Source organism: Peromyscus eremicus, chromosome 13 (genome assembly GCF_949786415.1).
Source record: "Peromyscus eremicus chromosome 13, PerEre_H2_v1, whole genome shotgun sequence".
Lineage (NCBI taxonomy): Eukaryota > Metazoa > Chordata > Mammalia > Rodentia > Cricetidae > Peromyscus > Peromyscus eremicus.
The window spans coordinates 1480727-1508714 of record NC_081429.1 but is presented as its reverse complement, the minus strand read 5'-3'; the positions used below and the strand labels follow the sequence as shown (position 1 = coordinate 1508714).

The 27988-nt window shown below is 45.5% G+C and overlaps 1 protein-coding gene across 1 annotated transcript; it reads left to right on the top strand.

The window, feature by feature from the left end:
- The first annotated feature begins 752 nt into the window (after positions 1 to 752).
- Positions 753 to 27757, top strand: Sp110 (SP110 nuclear body protein). Its single transcript, XM_059278714.1, is given in 13 exon segments — positions 753 to 914; positions 2745 to 2913; positions 8144 to 8410; positions 10197 to 10274; positions 10383 to 10466; positions 11577 to 11654; positions 12930 to 12998; positions 18042 to 18191; positions 18828 to 18909; positions 22941 to 23038; positions 23470 to 23570; positions 23572 to 23613; positions 27665 to 27757. Coding segments are annotated over 13 exon segments (1458 nt in total). The 5' UTR covers positions 753 to 767.
- The last annotated feature ends 231 nt before the right edge of the window (positions 27758 to 27988 follow it).

The following is a 27988-nucleotide window of genomic DNA, read 5'->3' as shown; positions in this document are numbered from 1 at the left end:
TTCCAGCTCCCCGCACTGGGTGGTCCCTTTTCCTGTGAGCATTGGCACTAGCTGGGCTCGGCTGCAGTGCAGGTGGTCTGCTCTAACCCTGCTCAGTGACACACACTTATTCCAGAAAGTCAGGATTCGATTCCCACTCTGCCCCTTCCACACTGTCTAATCTAGCCTGAGGTGACCCTGCCTCTGCCTGCACTGGACTTCTCCACTGTTGCAGTTTCAGTGACAGTGACCATCTTGCAATACTTTGTGAACTCAGAACAAAGACTGGACATAGGAACCACTCCGCGAATAACGGATGTTTTCAAAATCCACTTTCTGTTTTAAATTCCCTTTCAGGATGGTGGTGTGCTATTGTCTGTCCGTCCCTCTCGGTCTCTGTGGTTGCTCAGGATGGTGGTGTGCTATTGTCTGTCCGTCCCTCTCGGTCTCTGTGGTTGCTCAGGATGGTGGTGTGCTATTGTCTGTCTGTCCCTCTCGGTCTCTGTGGTTGCTCAGGATGGTGGTATGCTATTGTCTGTCCATCCCTCTCGGTCTCTGTGGTTGCTCAGGATGGTGGTGTGCTATTGTCTGTCCATCCCTCTTGGTCTCTGTGGTTGCTGGGCACTGCCTTTGTTTCCACGGATCTTTAAGGCAGACTTTGCTCTTTAGACTGCTAAGGGGTGCTTGAGGACTAGGATGTCTACCTTCAAGTACCCATTTCAGCAAGAGCAACTCCCCATGCTCCTGATAGCCTTTGCCTGTCTCCTCAGCCTGCCTCTTTCCCTAGGATGTTCACTGTGCCCAAGGCCTTGGAAAGGGCTCTTCTGCAGCACTTCGTATGCAAGAAGCTGGACATCGCCTATGCCATCAACAAGCCATTCCCCTTCTTCGAAGCCCTCCGAGACAACTCCTTCATCACTGACAGAGTATACAAGGTGAGGCCTGGGGAGCCTCCACAAGGCAGTCCAGACCCCACTAAGCATGCTCCACTAGTGAAATCTAAGACCATAACCCACCAGTGCTTCTAGAACATGGAAGGCCCCACTTGAGCATTATTGCAGGAAGGGATGGTTGGGAGAAAGGGTGTCATGGGACTGTATTAATGACAGGTATGTTGTCAATGCTACCATAGCAAAGGACCACAAACCAGAAATCAGAAGTTTAGTCTCTTGCGGTTCTGGAGGCCAGAAGGCCCCAATCGAGCTGTTGACAGGTTGACTTGTTCTAGAAGCTCAGACATGGACCCCTCTCTTGCCTCTGTTTAGCTTCTGTAGCAGCTCTGGAGTTCTTAGACTCACCCTTTACTGCAGTCTCTTTCCATCTCTGCTTCATCTTCTCTCTTGTGTCTTTTCCTATTCCTTCCTCTGATGAGGACTCCTGTGTTTAGGGACTACTCTAATCCAGGGGAGGCTTAGCATCCTCAGTTACAGCTGCAAAGACCTTTTTCCAAATAAGTTCACACTCACAAACTCCAAATAATGTATCTTGTTAGGCATGAAGATGCTGCTCAACCCACCACATCCTGATGTATTCGAACATGTGGCTCCCAGGTCATTCTTAAAAAAAAAATCACATGTTTTTGTGGTGTGTATATGTGAATATGAGTGTGTGTTGTGCATATGTGCTGTGGCATGTGTGTGGAGGCCTGAGGATAACTTGTGGGAGCTGGTTCTTTCTGCCATGTGGGGCTCAGGGATTGAACTCAGGTTAACAAGCTTGGCAGCAAGCACCCTTACCTGATGTGTCATCTTGCAGGCTCCCCAATTCACTCTGACGTAAGGCAGGCACTGGAGGGCATGGCTATGTGTACAAGCTTAGTGGGGTTTGTTTGTTTGTTTGTTTATAATTTTGGTGTTTTTAAGTAGTTTTGAATTCCAGGTTCAGGAAAGTTACAGCAGTCTTTCTCAAGTCTTGGCACAGCTCCAGCTCCCTCATCAGATCACAGCCCACATTGTGTTGCTCAGGAGGGTACCCACTCAGGAAGATGTAGTACCCTCCTTATGGCAAGCTGTGCTCTCCTTGATGACACTGTTCTCAGTTGCAATTGGCTATTTACTGACTTTCTTTTCAGGGCTGGATGCCCTTCTCCATCTGGGCAGGGCTTCTACCTAGGTAGGGCCCCACCTGGGCAGCACCCCCACTGGGCAGCACCCTCACATGTCCCATCACCAGTCCATCTGGTGGTGAGCACCCAGGGACTAACTCCCTAAGCCTAGCAGACACTCACTGGAAGAATTTTGCAATCAATCTTCTCCTCTATGTCTTCCATTTTGAGGATTTAACTCTACATTTTTCTTAAATTAAAAAAGATTTCTTAAATTGTGTTGTTTTGTTTTGAGACAGGGTTTCTCTGTGTAGCCCTGGCTGTCGTGGACCTCACTTTGTAGGCCAGGCTGGCCTCAAATAGAAAACATTAGAGATCTGACTGCCTGTCTCCTGGGATTAAAGGCATGTGTCACCAAGCCTGGCTTCTTCTTCTTTTTTTTTTTAATTACACTAATGCATCTGTTTGGGGATAGAGGCGGACACGTGCATGGTGTGCAGGTGGAGGTCAAAGGGCAGCTCGTAGATGCTGTTCTCTCCTTGCACCCTTTGGATCCTGGGGATCAAACTTGTGTCGTCAGGCTTGATGATCAACACCTTCACCCATCTAGCCATCCTCAGCAGCCCAAAAGTAGCTTTCTTACAGTGTAGAAAACCACAAATATAGAGCTGTCAGCTCAATGAAGAATCATTCAAACTAACCCTTGCTCCACCCTTTGAAGGAATCTCTGGAGGCCTGTCAAAATCTGGTCCCTCTATCCAAAGTGGTGCACAATGTCCTCAACAGTCTGGAACGGACTTTCTGCCTATCGATGCTGGTGACGCTGTTCAGCCCGGTCAACCTACATGAATACCCCAGCCTGTCAGCAATTTCCAGAAGTTTCAAAAACGGTAATGTGGTTTCTCCAATACTTTTTACATGTGCAGTGTTACTACACTAAAAGCCTGGGTTTGTTTCCAGTGTGGAATTATGTATTCCAATGCCTGCTTTCCCTATGTAAAGGTAAACCACACTCGATCACAAAAGCAGTTGGAGGGGTAGCCCTTGCTGACCTTGACCTCAGTTTCCCCAAGGTGAATTTCAATAGGACACACATGTTTTTGTTGTAGCTATTCAATGAATTTTAGTTCAGGTATAACTTTGTTTGTTTGTTTGTGACAGGGTCTCATGATGTAGCCCAGGCTGGCCTGAAATATAATCCTTCTGCCTCAGCCTTTCCAAGTACTGGTATTACAGATGTGAACTGCCACACCAATCTTGAAAATATAGGCCACTGGACCATCTCTAGGGAACAGCTAAGGTAACAGGAATGTCAGGGACCAGATGTGGAAGACAGACAAGGAGCTCTAGAGAGGGAGAGAGATGAAATGGATTCAATGTACAGCTCTTTGCAACAGTGTGGTTGTTCCACACAACTAGTATGATCATTGCATGTGTCCCTAAAACAACCTGTGGCCTCACTGTTAGACAAAGAAAGGAAAGTCTGGGGGTAACTCCCACAGTCTTCTGTGTTAGAAGTAGGACTGGGAACTCCTATGTGGATTTCCCAATACAGAGCCCGAGATAGTAAGCACTGTCTCAACAAAGCCAGCTGGAAAATGGCTGGTAAGGCTGGGGGCGACAAGACAGGGAGCTCACAGAGATGGGGGAGACAGAGACCGACAGGGAAAGAGAGGGTAGGAGAAAGAACGGAGTAGGACGTTCAATGGAACAGGAAGAGTCGTTTGTTAGTCAGATTCCTCTCTCTGCCTCACAATGCCCGAGGTAATTAACGTATACCGAGAAAAAGGTTTTAGAGGTTCTAGCCTGTCTACAGTTTAAGCCTGTAGCAAGGCAGTGCATCACAGCAGGAATGTGTGACAAAGTAAAACTGCTCACTGGGTGTTCTGAAAATGAAACAAGCCTTGGACTCCATGATCCCCTTCAAGGGATGCCCCCAATGACCTACAGCTCCTCTTAGCCCCATCTCTTCAAGTGATCACCATTTCCAACCTTACTAATGCTGAGACCCTTTAATACACTTCCTCACTTGTGGTGACACTCAACCATAAAATTATTTTCGTTCCTACTTCATAACCGTAATTTTGCTACTGTTATGAACTGTGACATAAATATCTGATACGCAGGAAATCTGATATGGAACCCCTGTGAAAGGGTCGTTTGAGAATCACTTCTCTGGTGGCACCCCGCGATCCAGGCCCCTAACACCTAAGTTTTGAGGGGACATTCGACATCAAAACTTTAGCAACTAGATAATAAAGGAACGGACAGAGGGGCAGTAACAGGTCTGGCGAGTGGAAAGGACAGTAAGAGGATCATCAGGCAATCTCCTGAGACTGGAGAAGACATCCCAGCAGATAGGCCATTATCTGAGAATAGGACAGAAGAAACACAGTCACTCTGCACTGTAACGTTGTCATCGGTGGGGTCACTGTTGATGACGCTTCACCATGAAAGGCTCCTCCCCAGGGGAGAAATGATTCTTAAGCTAAGAGAGCAGCGGAGGGACGCCTTCACTTCGAAGCTAGAGCATCTGCCCAGGCATCTGTCCCTGGCCAGACCAGGAGAACACAGACTTCCAGTAGACGCTGAGCTCATCTAAGACCTGGCTGGGCTCAAGGATCTCCCGGCCTGTGCAGCTCTGTGGTTTTTTTTAGTATCTATGACTTTTTCTGTTCGTAGATCGAGGCATCTTTACTTCTGAAATAATTGATGAAGAACAATCTTAACAGCAACCAACCCCAATATATTAAAGAGAACAATACGTGCAAAGCCAATGGCCTGGTGTTGGGATGCGGAGAAAGATCACAGGGCGGTCACGCTGATCTGGCCAGATCGTAGGGTGCACTAGAACCCACAGGAGTGAGCAGAAACCAGATATCAAGGTCTCAATACACTCTGCTAAGGAAACTTGGTTTTATTTGCTCCACGGAGATATGATTATTTATTAAAATAGGGACCTTTGTTAAAATTACACACAATTGACTAAGTTCTGTAAAACCAAAATTATAGGAAATTAAATGCCTGGTTACAAAATATCCAATTTTATGTGTCAAAACCCACTTTTGCTTAACTTTTTTCTATTTATTTATTTACTTTTGCTGTCATTTTTCAAAAGATTTTCCATGCATTTGATCATATTCTCTCCTATCCCTCAACTCTTCTTGATCCTCTCTCACTGCCCCCCACCATTTTGTAGTCTTTCTCTTAAAAAACTCCAACCCAGCTGGGCAGTGGTGGCACACACCTTTAATCCCAGCACTTGGGAGGCAGAGGCAGGCGGATCTCTGAGTTTAAGGCCAGCCTGGGCTACAGAGGGAGTTCCAGGACAGCCAGAGCTGTTACACAGAGGAAACCCTGTCTTGGGGGGGGGGGACCTCAAATCCAAACCCAAATCAAAATAAACAAACAGACAAAAAGCACATGTAGACACAAATAAAACTGAAAAGAAGAAAAGAAAAAGAAAAAAAACTGGAATACATTTTGTGTTGGCCAACTCTCCCTGAGCATGGGGCCTGCCCTTGAGTGTGATTATATACCCAGTGCCATTCCATTGAAGAAAACTGACTTCCCCTTTTCCTTTAAGTATTAATTGCAGATACCTTCTTTGTTAGGACTGGAACTTTGTGCCCACTTGGCCCTTCTCAGTGCTCGGGTTTCTGTCTGGTTTGAACTTGGTCTCAGGCATGCTGACACAGTCTCTGAAAGTTCATTATGCACCAGTCCTTCTGTGTGTTGAAAATGCTATTTCCACCACCTCTGGGTCTTACAATCTTGCACCTCCTCTTTAGCATAGATCCCTGAGCCTTGAGGGGAGAATGTTACAGACATCCCATTTAGGGCTGAGTCTCCTGTACTGGCTGGTTTGGTGTGTCAACTTGATAAAAGCTAGAGTTATCAGAGGAAGGAGCTTCAGTTAAGGAAATGCCTCCATGAGATCCAGGTGTAAGGCATTTTCTCATTTAGTGATCAATAGGGGAGGGCCCAGCCTATGGTGAGTGGTGCTATCTCTGGGCTATCAGTGCTGGGTTCTATAAGAAAGCAGGCTGAGCAAGCCAGGGGAAAGCAAGCCAGTAAGCAGCTCCCCACCCACGGTGTCTGCATCAGCTCCTGCCTCCAGGTTCCTGCCCCGTTTGAGTTCCTGCCCTGACTTCCTTCAGTGATGAACAGCAATGCTGAAGTGTAAGCCAAATAAACGCTTTCATCCCCAACTTTCTTTTGGGTCATGGTATTTTGTTGCAGCAATAGAAATCCTAAGACATCTCCCACTCTCTGAATGCTGTCCAGTCGTGGGTCTCTGTGTTAATTCCCATCTACTGCAAGAAGAAGCTTCTCTGATGAGGGTTCAGATCTATGAGTGTATTGGGGTTCTCTAGAGGAACAGAAATGATAGAATAAATCTATGTATAGAAAGAGGGTTTATTAGTATGGCTTACAGACTATGGTCCAGCTAGTCCAACAATGGCTGTCTACCAATGGAATGTCCAAGCATCAGTAGTTGTTCAGTCCAGGAGGCTGGATATCTCAGCTGGCCTTCAGTAAACACTGGAATCCCATGGAAGTAGTCTCCTGTGCCAGTGAAGGAATGGACTTGCCAGCAAGAGCAAGCAGGCAAAGAGATCAAGTGTCCTTCTGCCATGTTCTTTCCATAGGCTGTCAACAGAAGGTGTGGCCCAGATTGAAGGTGGATCTTCCCACCTCAAAAGATCTAGATTTAAGGTGGAGCTTCCCACTTCAAATGATTTAATTAAGAAATATCACTCACAGGTGTACCCAGCCACTTGAGTTTTAGTTAATTCCAGACGTAGTCAAGTTAGCAACCAAGAATGGGCATCACAATGAGTACAGCAAAACATTATTAGTAGTCATTCTGTTGCTATGTTCATCTAGAAGATTGGTTACAGTAGGTTTTACCTGAGGGCCCATGACCCATCTAGTCTTGGATTTTGAACATGTGTTGAGTGCAGGTTCCATCTTGTAAAACCGTCCTTACAGCCAATCAAAAGGTGGTTGGCCACTCCCATAACACTTGTGCCACCATTATACTGGTGAATATATCAAATAAGTAGGTCACTGTTGTAGCTCACAGCATGGGTGAGAGTGATGATAATTTTTCACCTCTGGTAATGTGCATAGAAACTTCTCCAGCACTATGAATGCTAATCAGTAGGGGTGAAGCTTCTAGTTTAGCACCAGCTTGACTTCTCCATGTTAGATGACATAAGTGTATGGTGCATTCAACAGTAGAGTCTTACCAGCAGGTTATGGAGAGTAACCAATAGCATTAGCATTAGCATTAGCATTAGCCTGTACTGTTTGGGGACAGGGGAACCTCTGGTATTCCTTTAGCCAATGACTCAAAAAGATGTAACACACTCCTGGTATTAGGTGTTTTTGTAAATGGAGGTTTCTCTTCTACCCACCAATTTCCAAATAACCACTCAGAGGCTCAATATTACTTATAAATGTTTGGTTGATGTCTCAGGCTTGTTACTAGCTAACTCTTACACTTAAATTAACCCATATTTCTATTTATGCTTTACCACATGACTCATGACTTGTTACCTCATTTTTACATGTCCTGCTTGCTCAGCGGCTTGCTGGTGTCTCTCTTGACTTCACCCTCCTTCTTCCCATCATTCTCTCTGTGTCAGCTGTCTCATCTGATCTCTTCTTGCCTTGCTATAAGCCAATCAGTTTTTTATTAGTCAACAAGAGTAATATATATTCATAGTATGCAAAAAGATTATTCCACAGTAGTTTTATTTGGTAGCATAAGGTATCTTATCAGGGCATTGTCTCCCCCATTATATGATAACTCCATTTAAATTCCACTTATATATGTGTATATTTTAGGGAGCTTCTACAGTAGACAGTTTCTATATGGTCAACCAATTTTTTGGTGATATATTGGGAACTAAATAGCACTGAGTGTCCAAATGAAATAAAGTCAAAAGCGGCCACAAATGGACACTTATGATGATGAACCTGTTCTGTGCACCTGGGGAAAATCAGTAACTCTGCCTCCTGTACTGTGGGAAAAGATGCACTAGGCAATTCTATTTTCCAGATAATTCAGAATCTCTAGGGTCATGATGTGTGCTCCTTTGCTAATTCCAGTTGTTACTGCCTATGGAGGGAATAAGAGACCTGCACAGACTGTACTCAAAGCCTCAACTAACCCAGCAGAAGGATGCTCCTTCCAGACTCTGCAGCCACTGCCCCCACCCCAACTATCTTCACCAAGTCATCTATCCTCGGCACCAAGATTCTGTGAGCCCCGAGCATCCTCACAGCAAATCATTGAGATCCTAGATGAGCAGTCCAGCCCTTCTCACCCAGCTGTGCCTCCGCCTGGCTTCATTCAGAAAGGAAAGACCACTCCAGGCAAGAAACAGATCCCCTCCTACAACTTGTAACCTTACCTAGGATGCTTGTTCCCTGTCACTTAGGACCCCAAATTGCTGCCTTTTGGTCATCTGTTCATTTCTATGCACTCACCTACCTATATATAACCCTTTCTAAGTAAATCACAAGCATTACCAGTGGCCAGGGAGACTCAGGTCCCAGAACACCTTCTTCCCTTCTTCCTACACCTGGACACCTCACCCTCCACCCTTGGCCTTGGTACTTCACCTCCCTGAGCCTTCAGTTCTCAATCTTCCTAATGCTGTGACCCTTTAAAACAGTTCCTCATGTTGTGGTGATGCCCAACTGTAAAATTATTTTCATTGCTACTTCATATCAGTAATTTTTTTTCCTTTTTTCTTTTTTGGTTTTTCGAGACAGGGTTTCTCTGTGTAGCTTTGCGCCTTTCCTGGAACTCACTTGGTAGTCCAGGCTGGCCTCGAACTCACAGAGATCTGCCTGGCTCTGCCTCCCGAGTGCTGGGATTAAAGGTGTGTGCCACCACCGCCCGGCCATATCAGTAATTTTGCTACTGTAGTGAATTGTAATTTTTTTTGGAGGTGGAGGTTTGTCAAAGGGATCGCAATCCACAGGTTGAGAACTGCTACTTTAGGCCGTTCACTGTCCTCCCTTATAGCCAGTCCTATAATCCATGGTTTTCCTTCCTCCTTCAGCTGCTAGTAACAACGTAGCAGCTACAACTGATAAGGAAGAAGACTTGGAAAGGATGCCCAGCGTTTCCCCCGACACTGTGCAGAGTAACACTGACTGGGCTGTGGAGGGAGACTATGTGCATGCCAAGTGGGAGGCTATGGTTGGAACCTCAGGAGAAAGAGATGGGCATGAGAATAAATGGGGAGAGAAGCAGAGAGGGCTTCTCACAAACTCACACTGCAAAGGAAACCTTCAAAAATGCTGTTATGCATCTGGGTGTTTAGCTTAGTGGAGGATCACTCCCCTGGTCAATGCAAGACTCCTGGGTTCAATCCATAGTATATAGAACCCTACTTCCTGTCCATATAGCTTGTTATACACTTGTAGTGATAATTCTTCACTGACTACAGAAACGTTTGAGTGTCAGCCCTATTCATTTTTTTCATAGTGTGTTAAGAGTAGAACCATCGCTTCTCGGCCTTTTGGCTAAGATCACGTGAAGAGTAGAACCCAGGGCTTCTTGCATGCTGGAAAAACCCTGACCTATGCCCCCAACCCTCCTTATATTTTCCTAGACTGATTAGATTCCAAGACATATGTATGTTATTAAGATTATTAGAAAATATTATAAAACATTAAAGGTCTGCTGGACCTAATTTAGCTTCCAGACTTAATGCCGCTTGCCTTCCCCAAACCATCATATAATAATGTTTAGTTACATTAACTCTAGCAGGATGTATTACTGACACTGCCCAAGATACGTTGTTATGGACTCCCTGCTCTCAGGACTGAGAAGAAAGGAGTCCTGTTTGAATTCAGTGGCATTTCCTCCACTCCTCTGATACATGCCACTCAAGTTGTTTAACATAATCAGAAAGCTAGAGACAATAGAAACTTCCATCTTTCACTTTTTCAGGAAAAAAAAGAGTGCTGTTATTAATGAGCTGCTAATTAAGAGTGAGCGACTGTTTGCTGTTCCTTCTCTCTCCTACTTTACCCAGGTCACTTGCGCCCCTTACTGGTTAGTTAGAATCACGTTTGTTCTCTTTACCACTCTGGTCCCTACTTGGTCATCCTGAAAGCCTCAATTCTTTTTCTTGCCTCTGCTCAGCATCCTCCAGGGATCCTCAGAGAAATGATAAAGACGACTCCCCAGAGATGCCCCAGAGTCCCTCAGGCCCCATGCCAGGTAACCTGCCTTTGGCCTTGGTGTACATCCTTTTCTGGACATTTACACCATCCACTCTCCTCCCTGACAGCCAGGCCTGGTAACCCAAGATCTTCCTTCCTCCTCCAGTGATCAAAGACAGCTTAACCCCCGAGACTAAGGAAGAAGAAGACTCAGGAGGGCAGCCTCCGGGTTCCCCTGGCACTGTGCAAGGTAACACTCACTGGTAAAGGATGACTTAACCCTTAGGAGTCTTGATTGGGATAGTTAAAAATTACACTGCTTGGGTGCTTAGGGAATCAGGAGACCTGAGCTCCTGAAGGGAGGGCAAGGAGGCAGGACTGGAAAGGCAGACTTGTAGGAACCAATCACAGAGGTCAGAAAGTCCCCTCGGACCTGCTAGACTCTAAAATGCATAAGGTATTGGCAAACAGAGAAGATTCCTCAGCCACAAGCGACTGTGGTGGACTCCAGGAGAGAAGAGGAGATGGCAGGGCTGGACTGTGTGACCTTGCCACTGTGATGAAGTCACTGCAATAAGTAAGGCTCAAAATGGTCCCAACAAAGTGCAAGACAAACAGAAACCCTGTGTGTCCCCATCGGCGGGCGATACAATTGGTGTGGCTAGCCTTGATGTCCCCCTGACTGTGGGAACAGTCCCTCAGGGCTAGTCAATTCTACATCACATGGGGGTACTAAGAATGTGTGTTATTAAAATGATATGAAAGAAAGAAATTACTTCAAAAGTCTGTAGACAGTTTGTGACATGCCTCAGTTACCTGACCCTAAAGAAGCCAGAATTGAATACAAAATTCATAGTGCTGTGTAAATGACAGACAGCCTTAAGGAGGTGGACCTTTATCTGTTATAATTTCAAGTCCCTTTTTTTCCTATTCCATCAAAGTTAGCAGAATTTCAAAATATATTTGCTGTTAGCAGATGCATAGGTAACAACAGCAAGGTGGTCAGGGCTGGAGAGGTGGCTCAATGGCTCAGATCATGGGCTGCTCTTCCAGAGGACCTGAGCTTAATTCCCAGCACCTACATAGTAGCTCATTACCATCTGTAACTCCAGGCCCAAGAGATCCGATGCCTTTTTCTGGCCTTTGCTGGCACCAGGCATGTGTACACAGACACACATGCAAGCAAAGCACCCATACTCAAAGAATTTTTAAAATAATAACAAGGTCAGATGAAGGCAGAACCCCGTGGGCCGGCAGATCCCTCCCTTCACTCCCTGCTGTTTAAGTTCTAATGGCTGCCCTTAGCATTTTCTCGTCAGTCCATTCTGAGCTCGGAGATGGGTTCTGTTTCTTTTGCTAGTGGTAAAAGACGATTCTCCAGCACCAAATGACCAGGAAATGCCCCAGAAAGCACCCAGCACACCTGCAAACAAGAAAGGTATGGACATCTTTTCCCTCAAGATGCTTTCTGTCCTTCCAGCTGCTGCATCCTAGCACCCACGATGCAACCAGTCTCTGAAACTGCAGTGTTTCTACAACCCCCTTTCATTCCACCTTTCTCAAAGGCCTTATGAAAATTACAGGTAGCAAGCAGGCACTTAGACACGCTGAACTAAGCATCCCTCAGAATCACCGGACTCCTATCCCACAACTGCTTAGCATGTCTGTTCCACTGACCTCTTTAACTACAATCAGTGTCCCAAGAGGACACTCTTCCTGGTAAGCCATGTTCAGGCAACTCCTGTCATCCTTCACTTACACCTCATGGTGGCAAGCAGGTTGGATGTCCACCTGATACCTACTTCCTAGCTCGCTCTTTGCTCTCCCAGCTTCTTTTTTGAGGTGTCACCATTCAATTAAAACATGTGTTGTTATTGGCCCAGCAAGATGGGCCTAGAGGTGCCTGCCACCAAACCTAATGATCTGAATTCGATCCATGAAACCGGTAAGGTGGAAGGACAGAACCAACTCATTCAAGTTATCTCCTGACCTCCACATGTGTACCATGGCACATGTGCACAACCCCCCCCCAGTAAATGTAACAATAATAATAATTATTATTATAATTATAATTATAATAATAATAATAAACACTGTGCCCTCTCTGACACTGTCATCATTGGCTTCCCCATTGCTTCCTAGAAGCCTCCTAAGCCTAATTTTCTCCCATCTTAGATCCTGCCATGGTGTTGAATGCCTTCAAGGCATCATGGGTAGCAGGCAACCTACCCAGTACTCCAGCTGCTCAAGTCTTTATCTCCTCACATCTGTTTTTTTTTCCTTCACAAATTCTTGGTTTCTCATGCCCAAAAGCCATCCATAGGCCCTACCATTATTCAAGCCTAGCTTAATTTCCCAATAGCTAATGTAAGAATTCTCATTTTAACACTTGTCCTTGAAGTTTGCTGCTTCTAGTTCAACTTCTGATCTCTCCTTCCCAGCTGATCCTTTAAAAGGTTAGGGGTGAGCTTGGATAGGTGTCTCACAGTTAAGACACAAACACACCCACACATATACACATATATACACACACATGCACATGCACATATGCACACGTACACATGCACACACATACACACATACACATAAATACACATACACATGCACACGCATGCACACACAATCAACAAAAAATATAGTTTAATTTTTTAAATAAAAAAGATTGACAGATCATGTTTATGTCTATAAAAGACTTTGTATTCTTTCTTCTTAGCAAAGAAAAGGAAAGGATGCATCTGGTCAGCTCCCAAAAGAAGATGTCCAAAAAAAAGACTCCCACAAGGTAAGATGAGGAGGCAAGGGGAGGCTGGAGGAGGCTCCTGAAGGGCTGTAGATCTGGTGGAGATTTGCTCTGAAATTCAAGAGAAGGCATGCAGGCGCCCTGGGCAGTGCAGTGATCTGGTTTTAAATTTCACCAGACCAGTTTTGCCACTGAGTAACTGGTGAAGTGGACGTGCTGGAATCCTTCTGTGTGATGGCAGGTTACAGTCCAAGGTGAAGGATGGAGAGTGACAGCTTTCCTCTTTGTATTCATGAAGACAACAACCATCCTTCCAAACTAAAGTGAGAGTAAACAACTTGGTCCTAGCCATGAGGGGCAGTGTCTTAGGGTTTCTATTGCTATGAAGAGACACCATGACCATAGCAACTCTTATAAAGGAAACATTTAATTGGGTGGCTTTCAGAGGGTTAGTCCATTATCATCGTGGCCTGACATGGTGGTGTGCAGGCAGACGTGATGCTGGAGAAGGAGCTGAGAGTCCCACATCTTGATTTGTAGGCACCGGGATGTGAACTGAGACACTGGGCATGGCTTGAGCATGTTTGAGACCTCAAAGCCCGCCCCCACAGTGACACACCTCCTCCAACAGGTCCACACCTCCTAATGGTGCCACTCCCTTTGGGAGCCATTTTCTTTCAAACCACCACAGGCAGTTAGTTCATGGGACAAGCCTCAGAAGAGCTCTGGAAAGGTGTCCTGTGCCAGTGGGCTGTGGCTTCCAAAGTTGTAGCAATGTAAAGTGCTGTATCCTCCCTCTCCTCAGTGAAACCCACTATCCACCAGCCCTGACATGGCAGAGCCTCTGGGCCTCAGCCACACCCTCCAGGGACACTCCTGGGAGCTGCCTTCATGGCAGGCACTGTGACTGTCTCTTCTGTGCTTCTGTACACTTTATCCACAAGAGGTGCCTGGAGGCCTTTGGATGTTGTCTGTTCTGCAAATGGAAGGCCCTCCCTCCCCAACTGAACAATTCCAGGGCTTTGTCATTTGGCTCTGATGGGACCATCTCGTGGTTCAGTAGTCTTAAAAACAGGAACCCGAAAGCCACCTCCCCCCTCAATCCTCCCATATTTGTCTGATTAATTCTTATAAGAGCTCCCTGGAGTGAGACTATATGGTGATTTGGGGAGAAAAAGCTTGGTGCACACAAAAAAAATCAATAAAAGAAATTTGAGGTGTGGTAACCTACAAAAGCTTCCTAGTGAGATCTGAGCTTGCTTTACACAGCACAGCTGAATTAGGAGAAGGCATGGTCACCAGGTATCTGGGATGGTCTGTACTTGGCTGTGCTGGGGGGAGGTCTTTTGCTCTACCCCTTGGCATTCCTTTAAAAGCCCTTTAGTAGGGACAGAAGGGTATGGTGGGTTTTGACCCAGGCCCTCCTGAGGCTATCCTGTGTTTCTAAGAGTCTCTCTCCTCTATACATCTATCTACATATTTCTTACTTCTCCCTCCTCAAGAGTACTCTGGGGGGGAAAGAGGGAGTAGGTCTCCCTCAAATGGCACTGGAAACAGGGACCAGGGACCTGGCAAAAGGAGGGTTTGAGGGCCCCATGGGAAGTTTTTTTCGGGAGTGAAGGGGGCTAAAAGATGCCCTAAGTGAGGCTGCACCATAGATTTCTCTCTATCTAGGTTTCTTTCTCTTTCTATTAAAATTTTATCTATGAAAAATAAGGAAAGTAGAGTGTAGTAATATAGTGTAGGAAAAAACTTAGAAAAGTAGAATGTAGCTTAAAGTAAAACTTAGTTCCTCCATCTTGTTGCTTATCTTATTCTATGTCCTTAATTTTCTAACTATGGGGCTATGAACACAAACTAGGAAAAAAATCACAGAAGAAACGGGGAGAAAAAGATTCCTGTGGGAAGTTTTTGGTCCCAAGCAGCAGGGAAAGAATTCTCCCTGGGGCGAATACGGATGAAATAAAACTTTTCACTCTGCTGGCGCTGCCACTGTATGGAAACACTGTACCATCAGAATTGGTTTCTCTTTGGCCATGAAGCCAAAGTATAGAGAACAGAAGTTTTGGGGAAATTTTGATGGTCTTTCTCTCTCAAAAACTGAAAGCTTTCTTGGGAAAAACTTAATCTCTCTCTACAAAACTAAAAGCCTTTCAGAACTTTCTTTCTCTGATTTTTTTTTTTCTCTTTCTGTAAGGTCAAAACTTTAACTCACCTGGCAGTAACATCTATCAGTATGGGAGACTCACCTGTAATGGCTCTAGATTAAATAAATAAATAAACAAACAAACAAACAAACAAACAAACAAACAAACTCTTGGAATATGGCAAATCCTCCCTGCTAGCCAGTAAAAAGAGCAGCCAGAAGTTCCCTGTGGTTAGAGCCTAGTGAGATAGTGCAGGCCGAACTGAAGCAGGGACAGCTTCCCTGAAAGGTGGAGCTATGGGGGAGGGGCTACTGGCAAGGAGAAAGCAGGAGAGGCTTTAAAAATCCTCCCTGCAATGAGGGAGGCAGGGCTTGAGTTCCCAAAAATCTCTCTGAAAAAACCTCTCTTCTATTGGTGAAAAAATCTTTCTGAAAAAGCTTTGTTTCAAGTGCTTTTGTTTCCTTTCACTGACCCAGTGAGGAGAGGGAGTGAAGTCTTGAATTTTTGCTTCTGGCAATAAGCGCTGTCTTAATGCAGACAGACACAACCCATTCAAGGACAGGGTCAGGTGAAAGAAGTACACCTGTCCTAATGCAGCTTAGGGAAGACAAAAACCTCCCTTGATAAAAAAGCAGAAGCTTGATTTCAGTATGAACACAAACCATAGAAGCCATGTAACCAGAAATGGAGGTGGCATATTCAAAAGGCAGTCTGGGAAACATAGTCCATAAGGTCATTTGTAACAGCAAGATGATATAGAGAAATGTAGCTTTTTAGATAAAAGTGATGGTACTGCCCGGGAAAACTTTTTTTTTTTTCAGCTGAAAGTGAAGTTTCTTTTCAAAGCAATGTTAGAAAGCTTAATATTACCTCCTGAGAACTAAGAACAGGTGAACAACTTGACTCTAAGGAGATTATTAAAGTGCTAATACTCTTTATCAACAAGTCATTTTGAAACCCTTTAGAAAGCAAGGGAAAACAGCCCTTACACTGGGAGGTTGCTTCGGGGGTTAAGATTTGAGAAAAACATTGATATCATTTAAAAAATGCTCATGGTAAACTTAAAAAGCAGCTTTAAAAAATTAAGAAGGGGGAAATTGTCTGAGAGTTTGTTGAATGTCAGCTCCAGTGAAGAGCTGAAAAGAAATGAAGCTTGGAGTCACACTGCTTTTGACTAGCAGCAAATCAATGTAAGCTTCTTTAAGACAATACCTAATAGCTGCACAAGGAGTTTTTGCTAGGAGCTTTATGGCAGCTCAATACAGTAATTTCACCATATCCTGAGACAAGACTTTTCGGTAGAGCAAACCGAAAGTTCTGCTGTAACAGAAATGTTTGTCTGAATTGTAGCACTCGGGAGCTGCAATGAGTTGGGTAAAGGGACAACCCCTAGTTAGAAACCGTCTGTCACTAGGTGCATCTCTGCCGGTTCCAGAACAGCAGAGAGAGCTCGGTGAGAAAGGTGACTTTGGGAGAGTAGCCTTGTCCTGAGAGTTACAACGGTACAGGTGTTACAAACTCCATAGCAACAGAACTCACTAAATCCCAGCGTTGAGTCATTGATGAATTAGGCTCTTATTTCCAACTGTCGGGAGAACTTTCAGAATGATATCAAAGTTGACTATAAACTCTGAACTTTAGAAATGATTTGCATACTTCTTGTCTTATTAATAGTTTAGCTAAGAAATCTCTTCTCGGTGTTAAGAAATCTCTTCTAAATGTTAGGAAATCTCCTTTAGATGCTTGCTAGTGTAAGTTAGTTCTAGATTTCTTTAGAGTTTCATAGAGTTTCTTCTTAAATATAATCTTGGTAAATAGTTCTTCTAAGAGATATGTGTTAATAGTTTCCTTATGAATATAAGTTTATAAGATGGTTATATAGTTTACTCTTGAATATAAGAAGTATAAATAAGTAAGCTTATAAAGAGTTGTAAATATGTATAATGATGTAGGTTTGTAAGAAGTGTAAATACATATAGTAACTAGTAATGATAGTTGTAAGTATGTAACATTTATACTAAAATTATGTTGATGTTAATGAACCAGAGTTTGGTAAAAACTATGGGAATCTTTAAGATTGATGTAATTTATCTGATGTGGTTTTCATCAAGAGTTTATTGATTTAAAAAGGGCTCGGCATAGATAAGGCTGATATAGACATCTTAAGACCCATTCCAAGAAAGATATGCCATCTCTATCATCCTCTACTCCTGTACTGGGAGGTGTGGCAGCCATGGAGATCATTGTGGAGGTTGTAAGCTCAATAGCAAATGGGCCAGAGCTGAGTTAATGAGCTCAGTACACCCTCATACCAGAGAATGAGAGTCAAGGATGGGCAACTTTCTCTTGCCAGCTTCCCAAACTAAGCCAGAGGGCACTTGATGGAAAGTGTACCTCCAAGATGGGTAAGGGTTGTCTGGCTGAAGGGGATGACCTAAGACAGACCTCAGTCTATCTGATGGGGCCTGAGAGGTTATTTTAAAAAATTAAGATGAGGGACCTATAGTAGCCCACAAAAGCTTCCTAGTGAGATCTGAGCTTGCTTTACACAGCACAGCTGAATTAGGGGATTGCTTGACCATGTGCATGGTTACCAGGTATCTTGGATGGTCTGCACTTGGCTGTGCTGGGGGAAGGTCTTTTGTTCCACCCCTTGGCATTTCTTTAAAAAGCCCTTTAGTAGAGACAGAAGGGGGTGGTAGCTTTTGACCCAGGCCCTCCTGAGGCTATCCTGTGTTTCTGTCTCTCTCCTCTATACTTCTATCTACATATTTCTCATTTTTCCCTCCTCAAGAGTACCCTGGGGGAAAAAGAGGGAGCTGGTCTCCCTCAGTGAGGCACAGGGGTACAGAGATCTGGAAAGGAGGGTGGGATGGGCAGGGAAATCTGTGAAAGAAGTTAAAAGTCCACTCCTCCATTCATGAGTCTCTCGGCCTAGGGGTAGCCTCACCTGGACATGGAGTCCAAAAGAAGCCCAAAGTGGTGGGTCAGAGGATTCAGAGGAAGGATGACTCAACCAGGAACTTGGAGATGGTGACCAGGGCTCAGAAGGCGAGGACTAAACGTGCTCAGACATCCAGATCACAGGGTAAGGCTGAGGGTGGGGACCTGTCATTGGAAAGGCTCAGTATGGCAGGGTCTCTTAGAGCTGCCACAGGGGTGAGGAGATACAGGAACTCAGTATTAGAAGAGAGTTCAGAGAATGAGGATGGGGTGTGAGAGGGGCAAAGAAAGGCAATGATCTACTCCTTTGGCGGGGGAGAGGGAGGGGTATGAAGACAAGGGTTTTGGTTTTTATGTAGCCCTGGCTAGCCTAGAACTCACTATGTAGACTAGCCTGGCTTCAAAATCAGAGAGATACATCTGCCTCTGCCTACCAAGTACAGGGATTAAAGGTGTGTGCTACCATACCTTCCATCTTCCATCTCCAATGAATGTCCTACTCATGTAAGACTTCATAATGTCACAGACATTTGGAAAGTGTTTAACTATATAGTGAGCCAGCAACATGAACACATACATATTCTTCTTGGAACAACTGTGGCATTTTGAGATGTAAAAAGAGTATTTTATATTTACTTCCCACTTTCCCACTCATGGGGAGGAGGTGACCTATTGGCTGATGTCCTCAGTTCTAAAGGCCCTTCCAGGGTCAGGAGACTTCCTTGTGGAGTTCCCACATGCAAGGAAGGCTTGCTCTCTTTCTCTCTTCCTCTTTTTCTAGAGATCAGCAATGGGGCTTCAAAAACAAATGGAAGAAAGAAGCCTCAGAAGATGCCCAGCAAACCACCAAGAACCACACAAGGTAAAGATCGGGCACTGTGGGTCTCAGAATGCAGCTAGCAGGAGCCCACAGTCAGAGCTGTGCTCTCTAAAGCTGGCTTTCACTGCCCTAAGGAGTCCTTTAGGCATTTATTTCCTCACTACAACCTTCCCATGATAGCTTATGATCACTTATGTATGTATGATCATGCATAGCCTCTGTGTGTGTGTGTGTGTGTGTGTGTGTGAGAGAGAGAGAGAGAGAGAGAGAGAGAGAGAGAGAGAGAGAGAGAGAGAGTTTATCATCTTTTTCCCCCTCCTGAAAGAACCAGTTTTTATTACCCCACTGGGGGCATTATCACACTGCTGAGAATCTGTGTTTGAAAATATTGTCTACCCTGAAATGAAAATGCTGAAAAAAATGAAAACCCTGAAAATGTGCAGCCGTGAGTCATGGTTGTTCCTAGAAATCCAGTCTCTAAAGAGATGACTCAGAGGTTAAGAGAACTGGCTACTCTTCCAGAGGACGCGGGTTTGATTCCCAGCACCCACGTGGCGGCTCACAACCATCTTTAACAACTCCAATTCTAGGGGATCCGATGGCCTCTTCTGGCCTCCAGGAGCACCAGGCATGATCATGGTATACAGCTCTACATCTGCATGTAGATGCAAAACACTATACACAGGGAACAAGAAATACTTTAAAAACACTGTGCATGGACAACCTGCGCCGTTGTGTGCGTGCGGAGGTTGGAGAATGACTTTTGTGGATCCGGTTCTCTTCTTGTACCTTTATTTGGGCTCCTAGATCAAACTCAGATTGCCAGCCCCCAGCACACATCTCCGGTGCACAAAAAAACTACTGCTTGCCATCCATCTAAAAGATGATCACCTACAGACCCTCCTCCACACTTCACAGTCTCTCTCCTCCCTTTCCCCACCCTCTGCTTTATTTTTATTTATTTTTTTAATTCTTTTACTCAGACCCCAGGTTGTTCTCGGGGCATGGGTACTCTCCCAGCTCCCAGTAGCAGCCTGCAGCTCACTGCTTTGTAAATTCCAGTTCTTCGGGTTAGTTTTCCTTAGTCAGCTGTGGATTAACCACTGGGGGGGGGGGGGGGGGGGGGCCGGGGCGCAGACGGACGGACGGACTATGTGAGTCCCCTCCCCCTTTCTCTCTACTTCCTCCCTCGTTCCCCAGAGCCTCCTCTCTACCTTCTCCCAAAACAAATCCAGGCTTCCTGCCTCCTCTCTGCTCTACACTCACAGAAATTACCTTAAATAAATATCGCCTCCTTATCTGTCCCTTGGCAGGGTCAAAGGTCTCTCGGATGACCTGCCCTCAAGAAACCCTGTAGCTTTCCCTCATGGCTCTTCCGAAGTTGTGGCTGGTTGTCTGCGTACCTCCTGTTTACTGCGAGTGGCACGTGGGTCAGAGTGGATCCGCCTGCTTTCTGCTCCTCTGTGCCTCTGTTTATACTTAACAAATCAGAACACAAACGCGGCTACGACATTAGGAATGCCCATTTCTGGGTCTATGCTGCCCTCTGCTGGAATTTCCTTATACTGAGCATAGAGTAGATTATTTCTCCCGGCCCTTATGCAGAGGCCTGGACCAGATAAGTATGTGCACTGACAAAGTACTTGCCCTTCATTTTGTCATTTGATCGTCATGATTGGACTCAATTAAAAGTTAAAAGATCCAAATGAGCTAAAATCCACCTCGATGCTTCTGAATGCTTTGTTCTTTACAATCAAGTCAACAACCCCCAACGCTTCTTAATCTTTTTTATGAAATGCTTGAGGAAGCAGGAACCCAGAGCCATGCTGACCATTGTCCCTCAGCTTAGCTTCCACCCTGGGCCGCAACTTCTGAGTTGGCCTGGGTGCTTGTGCTGTTAGGAGTACTACTGAGCCATTTGGGCTTTTTAAAAATAATATTTTCATTTATTCTTTTAAATGTCATACATGTATAAATGTGCTTGATCGTGCCCACCTCCTATCACTTCCTATCGCCTCCTACGGCTTTCCCCACTTCCAGCCCCAGCACATCCCCCTCCCATCTTCATATCGCACTGAGTCTAGTTAGCAGGGGAGGGGGGGATCCACTGGAACATGGGCAACCTAAGTAGCCACATGCACCCCATCAACTGCAGCTGCTCCTGCGGAGGCATGCTGCATGACACAGAGAGAACTCTGGCACGTCTGCATCCCAGGGCTACTCCTCACACACTGTCATCACTACACAGTCTTCTTACCTCTGAGCCCCGGCCCCGTCTATTAAATGGGCTATCCTTGCCTTCACCTGCTGAGGATGAAGGATGCAACTCTTGTAGTTCTTGATCTGCCTGTGACTTCTGCGACCACCCCACCTCCCACCCCTCGCCCTCAGCCAGGCCCTTGGTCCACAGGTCACAAAGTGTGCAAATCTTCCCTGGGCATTTCACCTTCTCGGGTGTAGCCATTACCTTGTGTTTCTTCCTGAGTTCTGGGAGTGTCCCGGAGCTGGTCTTGGGGTTGCTAATTAGATTTTTTTTTTCCATTCCACTGCTCCCTTCCCTATCAGGCTCCCTCCATAGATGCTCTTTACTTCAGGAAATTGGTTTTATCTTTAATTGCTTACTTGCAGACTCCTGGTTGCTTGATCACACTAATGAGGGTCTAAACCAGCTGCTGCAGCTCTCTCAGAATGGGGCTGGCTGATGCTGAGGAGCCCCATACAGGTCTTCCCTCAGCTTCCGTCATTAAAGGCCTTTTGCTGAAATGGGCAATCGAGGCTAAGCCAAACTCAGCACCACTGAGAATTCACCAGAAAACTGCCCTTAGCGGGAGGACGCATGGCTTTAGAAGTCCGCAGAACTAAGGCGCATTACGTTGGAGGTACAAGGGCTACCTGTGACAGGTGAAAGAGAGTGATGCTTGTGGCCTGACCTGCATGTTAGCTTGCTGCTCACAGCACCTCCACACCCCCACTGCCCCTGCATCTGTCGCAAGCATATTCAGGACATCTGTCTCCTTTAGAGCTATACTTACCACAGGGAATTAGCAAAGATGTTTCCATGGAGACAGAGAACCGTGGAAGATCCCCACACTGTGCTAATCTGCCCACCCCCCAGGGTTTATAATAGTAATTCAGGGTTACCTGTAACTCTGCTTCCCACTCAAATTAGGACCCGACAGCGGCAAATCTCCCACTCAAACACCACTGAAACTTTAGTGGTCCTTCTAGGAAACTGCAGAGCCAAGATTCTGCCTCTGACCAGGTCTGCCTCTGGCTCCAGATTCTCATCTACTGTACCATATTCGAGAGAAGCCTGGAGACAGGTGGTGGGGCAGGTTACTCCACACCCTTATCCACGTGCTAGCCTGGATGCCAGCCTGGTTTCTTCTAAGCTGAACATCCGTTGGGGCTCTTTGGGATAATCCATGCCCTCAGTTCCCAGAAATCCTCCTCCCACAGTGTGACTCTCCAGGTTCCATCTTTCCAAAGCAGTTAATGGTAATTAGCATCTTCACATCAACTCTATTCTTTCCTTTTCCCAGTAATGGGAAAAGGAAATATACATTTTTCTTTTACTCTTTTAGTACGGGTTAGAGAAGAGAGAGAGAGAGAGAGAGAGAGAGAGAGAGAGAGAGAGAGAGAGAGAGAGAGAGAGAGTTGGGCCCAGTGTTGCTATCTTACTGTTAGCCTCTAACTCAACACAGATGTTCACAGCACTTTCTTCTGTCCCCAAGAGACAGCCCTGCATGAACTCTCCTCGAGGGAGGATGGCTGGGGAAGGACGCAGGAACTATCAACAGCTATTTTAAACTCTTTCACAATTGGTTCTCTTGAGTCTAAACCCGAGAGCTCTGTTCGGAAGTTCTGAGCTGCCAGATCTCTCCAGGTGCAATTTGAAAATTCATCCAGAATCATCCAGAGGTTTTTTCATAGTTTTTTTTTTTTTTTCAGTTTGCAAAGGAAGAAGCAGGGACCCTACGAAGTGTAAAGTGATCGCAGGTGGTGGATGATGGACATTATCTCTCAGTGCTGACTACCTAACTTACCCAAGTCTGTCTGTTTTCACACTTCCAGAAAGCCCAAGGATGACACTGAAGATTTTCTCTCTCCTACACTTCCCGTGACCTGTGGTAAGGCCAAAGGGATTTTGTTCAAGGAGAAAATGAAACAAGGTGAGTGCCTGCTCTTCTGATGCTCTGGCCCCTGGAGGATGGTGGACTGGATGGGAAGAGAGTGCCCTGTGTGCAACTCATCAGGAAACAGACCCTGCTGGCCAGGCTGCAGGTGAAAAACAAAACCAAAAAGGCTCCCAGGAAGGAGTTTCCAGACTTTTCCATAGGTGTATCTGGAAACCACCTGAGTCATCTCTGGGCCCAGTGATGTGGACATCTGTGTCCTTGCTACAGACCCCCTCAGTGTCCTATAGGATTTGTGGTTCCCTGAATCTGAGAGAGGAACCCAGATCTCCTTACCTCTGCTCCCACCCCTAAGAAATCCCCCTGACCTGGGAAGGTGGAGAGCCATGATGGGGAGGCCCAAAGGTTTATGGTAGATTCACAGAGGATCCAGGTGGGTGCTGTAATGGCCTGTCTTTTTCTTACAGGAACCTCAGAAAAATGCATTCAGAATGAGGCAGGGGATTGGTTCACTCCAAAGGAATTTTTAATTGAAGGAGAGAGGGCCAAGTCAAAAGACTGGAAGAAGGACTATACGGTGCAAGGCAAAGACATTAAGATTCCTGGAGAAGGTAATATAATGACCAAGGGTGGTGAATTCAACTCCTGGAAGAATGAGTGGAATTTCAGTAGCAAAAATGTGGACAGATTCTCATTGTGACTCAACAGCATGACTTACAAAGAGCTCAGGGTTAGGGTTAGGACGTTCAACAGAAAAAGTTGTTAAGTGACAGAGTTACAAACTCAGATGCACATGGTGAAGGCCTTAAGCACAAGCAAAATGGGCTGAGGATTTTAACACAGGCCAACATTTTTGTGATTTAAGAACTTTGGCCTAGTGGGTTTTGGGTAGGTAGGTAGGTTGGAAGGAAATTAGCTGCAGGCAAAGAATTCCTGTGTCCGCAGTCTGCTAAGCCTTTACAGAAGGCCCAGTTCATGTGGACCCTGTGAGACATTTCCAGCCACCTCAGCTGTGACAGTCTCCCCCATCACCTTTGTGGCACTCTCTTTCTAACCTGTAACAATTGCAGAAGGCATGTTGTCAAGATTCCTGGACAGAGCCTCCCAACAGCGCTCAAACCATTATCACAGGGGGGCCAGAGAACAGTGGGTAAAGATGCATTTTGTTCAAGCCGTAAAACCTGAGTTCGATCCCCAGAACCCAAGTAAATGTGGAGAGAGAGAACTGACTGCACAAAGTTGTCCTCTGACCTTCACGTGAGCGCTGTGGCACATGTCCACCCCTATAATAATAAGTAAAGCTTTTTCTTTCTAAATAAACTTTAAACATTGACAGGGATGAATGTGTAAGGATTTTACCTGGAGGGGAAGAATGGAAAGTAAAGGGGAAAATTATTTTATCACTAAAGGAATTTAAGAGAGGAAGCAGCTAGGCCCCAACCCTTAGGGGAAGAAGTTCATTTCTGTCCCCACACTGTGGGTTTCATACCTAGTCTGACATCTAGATACAGGTATTTCCAAAAGAGGGGGAACATCGATATCCACATAAGAGCAGCTTCCATAGTAGACTCACCTGTCAACCTCTTCTCTTTCAGAAAGGGACTTTTGCTCTGCACCTCCAACAGTAACTTCAAGAAAAGGGTGACTAGCAGATAAACTCCTGATACATGCTCAGCTTCTGCGTCACGTCCCAGCTCTAAAACCCTTTGTTTGGGCAAAGCAACTCATCACCGCTGGTCCAGCACTGGGGTACAGGCTCACGATGCCTTTGTTCACAGCTGATTTGCAATGGAAAAGCACATGAGTCTTGGAAATTAAAGACAAAGCTGTTGGTGTCTGTGTGCCTTAGAAAATGATCTTGATATTAGGATGAGTACAGACTAAAGATGCTAGAAAGAGAGGGCTTTAAAAGCAAGTCCAATACCAAGCACTGCTCAATGCCACATGCTTATAGCACAGAAGTCAAGTGTAGTAATCCAAAGGAGCTTTGTCTGCTGTGCCTTCCTCCCACTCCAGGGCAAATAGCAATCACCTGTCAGCTGCACTAACCTGTCTCTAGATTAGAGTTCCCCACCTTGGTCACACCCATGTGCTCTTTCCGGATGAGAACTTCCAACAGAGGCGATGCTGTGTCTTCTTCTTTGCCCAGGAGACTGGCCTGATCTTTGGCCAATTTCATTCAGTTTGAAGCAAAGATCCCCCAGTGTCACGTGTAATATAAACCATCCTTTTTCATGCTGATTTAAAGACATTGGGATTAAGGATGCTTAGTGTGTGGTTGCTACCAAATTCCACTGATACTGTAAAATATATTGATACAAGCACTAGGTAAACTTTTAAAACACATACATATAAAATTCTGTAGGCATTGCTATGGTCTTAATATTCCCTACCAAGACCTGTGTTGAAATTGAATCTCTCTCATGAGTTAGTAAGACAGATGCTTAATCCACTATGGCTATGTTTCTCAACCTGTGGGTAGTGACCCCTTTGAAGGTTGAATAACACTTTCTCAGGGGTCACCTAAAGCCATCAGAAATATCAGATATTTACATTACAATTCATAACAGTTAGCAAAATTACAGTTATGAAGTAGCAACAAAATTAATTTATGGTTGGGGGTCACCACAACATCAGGAACTGTATTACAGGGTCACAGCATTAAGAAGGTTGAGAACCACTGACATGGTATTTGGAGGTAACTGCAGATAATGAGGCTGTGAAGGGGGGTCCTCATCTGTTAGGATTGTGCCTGTAGAAGGAGGGAGGAGGCCAGGTTGGTACCCACCCATGCCATCCCAGCACTTAGGGAGCTGCAGCAGCTGACTTAGACCCTCATTAGTAAGTGTAAGCAAACAACTAGAAACCTGCAAAGAATCAATTAAAAAACAAAATGATTTCCTGACGTGATAAGCATCCATGGAGGAAATCAAGAGGGAGTCTGATAGGGAAGAGGAGAAGGAATGGTAGAAAATCTAATTAGCAACCCAAAGACCAGCTCCTGGATACTTCCAGAACATGGGGAGAAACACAAGGTAATGGTTACACCCGAGAAGGTGAAATGCCCAGGGAAGATTTGCACACTTTGTGACCTGTGGACCAAGGGCCTGGCTGAGGGTGAAGGGTGGAGGTGGAGTGGCTGGAGAAGTCATAGGCAGATCAAGAACAGCAGGCACAGGATCATTCACATGAAAGAGGCAAGGGTAGCCCGCTTAACAGATGGAGCTGAGGCTTAGACACAGGGACAGTGAACAACAGTGACGGTGTGTGAGGAGTGGCCCTGGGATACAGATGTGCCAGAGCTCTCTGTGTCATCCAGCATGCCTCCGCAGCAGGTGAGCTGTTGGCAGTTGATGACCACTGGGGGAGGGAGAGTCATTTTTCTTGGGGGGGAGGGGGGAGGGGTGGCCACTAGTGGGTTGTCCCTGTTCAAGTAGATGGCCCCATAGCCATGAGCTTATGGCAGCACTAACTGGACTTGGTGCGATGTATATTTTAAAAAGTAAAAGAACAAGATATGGATTGAGAGAGTGATATATTGGGGAGGTCTGGGTTTGGATCCTAAAAACTACCTAGGGAGTGGGAGAGCTCATGTCATCTGCAACTCCAACTCCATGATCCTACACTGTCCTCTGGCCTCCCAGGGTGCTGCATATATGTACACACACACACACACACACACACACACACACACACACACACACGGAAGAGGAATCAAAGGGAGCTAGGTGACCCCCACTCCCAGGTGAAGACTGGCATTCTTTTAAAAGATTCCAAATGAGCCTGAACTAAGGTCTTTTGAGAAGTCTTCAATTGAGAGGTCTGTGTAACCCTGTCTAATATTTCCCAAATGTATTTGACCTCCAAAGACTCTCTCCCAGAGCACCCATGAGGACTCTGTGGCTTTAGAGTTGAACCAAGGCTAGCCCACACAGGAGAGAGCCCCTCTGTACTTTCTATGGAGGCATCAACAGTCACAGTCCAGCCAAGTACAGTCAGAGCAGAAGGCTTGACGCAGACTGTCGCAGACCCCAGGGATGGGGACCGAGGGAGGAGGGGAACAAGGCAAGTCTAAATTAATGCAGTGTGTGTGCACGCATGTGTGTGTATGTGTGCCACACACTCATGTGTACCAGGCTGAAAAAAGCCAAATGATGCCTCAACACACCCTAACACAGAACTATAAGATACAGAGGACACCATGCTAATGGGGAGGTGACTATTTTATGAAAATGTCATACTTTATTTTCTGAAACCCTTCCAATAATTCTGGCACACATCCTAGGAATATGGCAGCAAGGACTTCCTTTAGCCCTTTCTGTACCTAACTGTACCAGGAAATACCAGACCCCCCCCCCAAAAAAAAAACCCTTAAAGCAGGAAAAATTATTACGTCAGATAGATGTGAATAAAGTTGAAAATATTTATTTTAAGCCATACATACTCAAGCATACAGTGATAATGTAAAACCTCACCTGGCAATTCACATGCAAATGATCTATAAGAGCCTATTAAAATTATGTATTTTAGCACAGTTTTCTAGATATGTAAAATGTACTCACTTAACGCAATCAGTTGATGAATTTTACTAAATATAATCACTGCCACAGTGAAGTTACAGGCCATTTCATACACCCCTGAAAACTGCCCTATTCTTTACAGGACGTCCTCTTGTTCATCCAGATCGCTGCTGTACTGAGCACAGAACAGTGGGAGACAGGAGCCGAAGTTCCTAGCTGTGGCTCTCTGGGTTAGAACACGGTGTGACAAAGCAGAGTTTGCCGGAAAGGGGGCGGGAAGTCTCTGAAGTCCCACTCTCACTGTCGGTCAGCTGAGGAGCATCAAAGGCCTCATGGGCACGAGCCAAAGAAGCTGGCAGCTCAGGCATGCCCAGCTCAGCAGAGGAACTGGCCTGCCTGCTGCCCAGAGGCGAAGAGGAAAACAACAAGGACGCTGTCTGTGTCAGGTTTGTGTGGGCCGCCATGA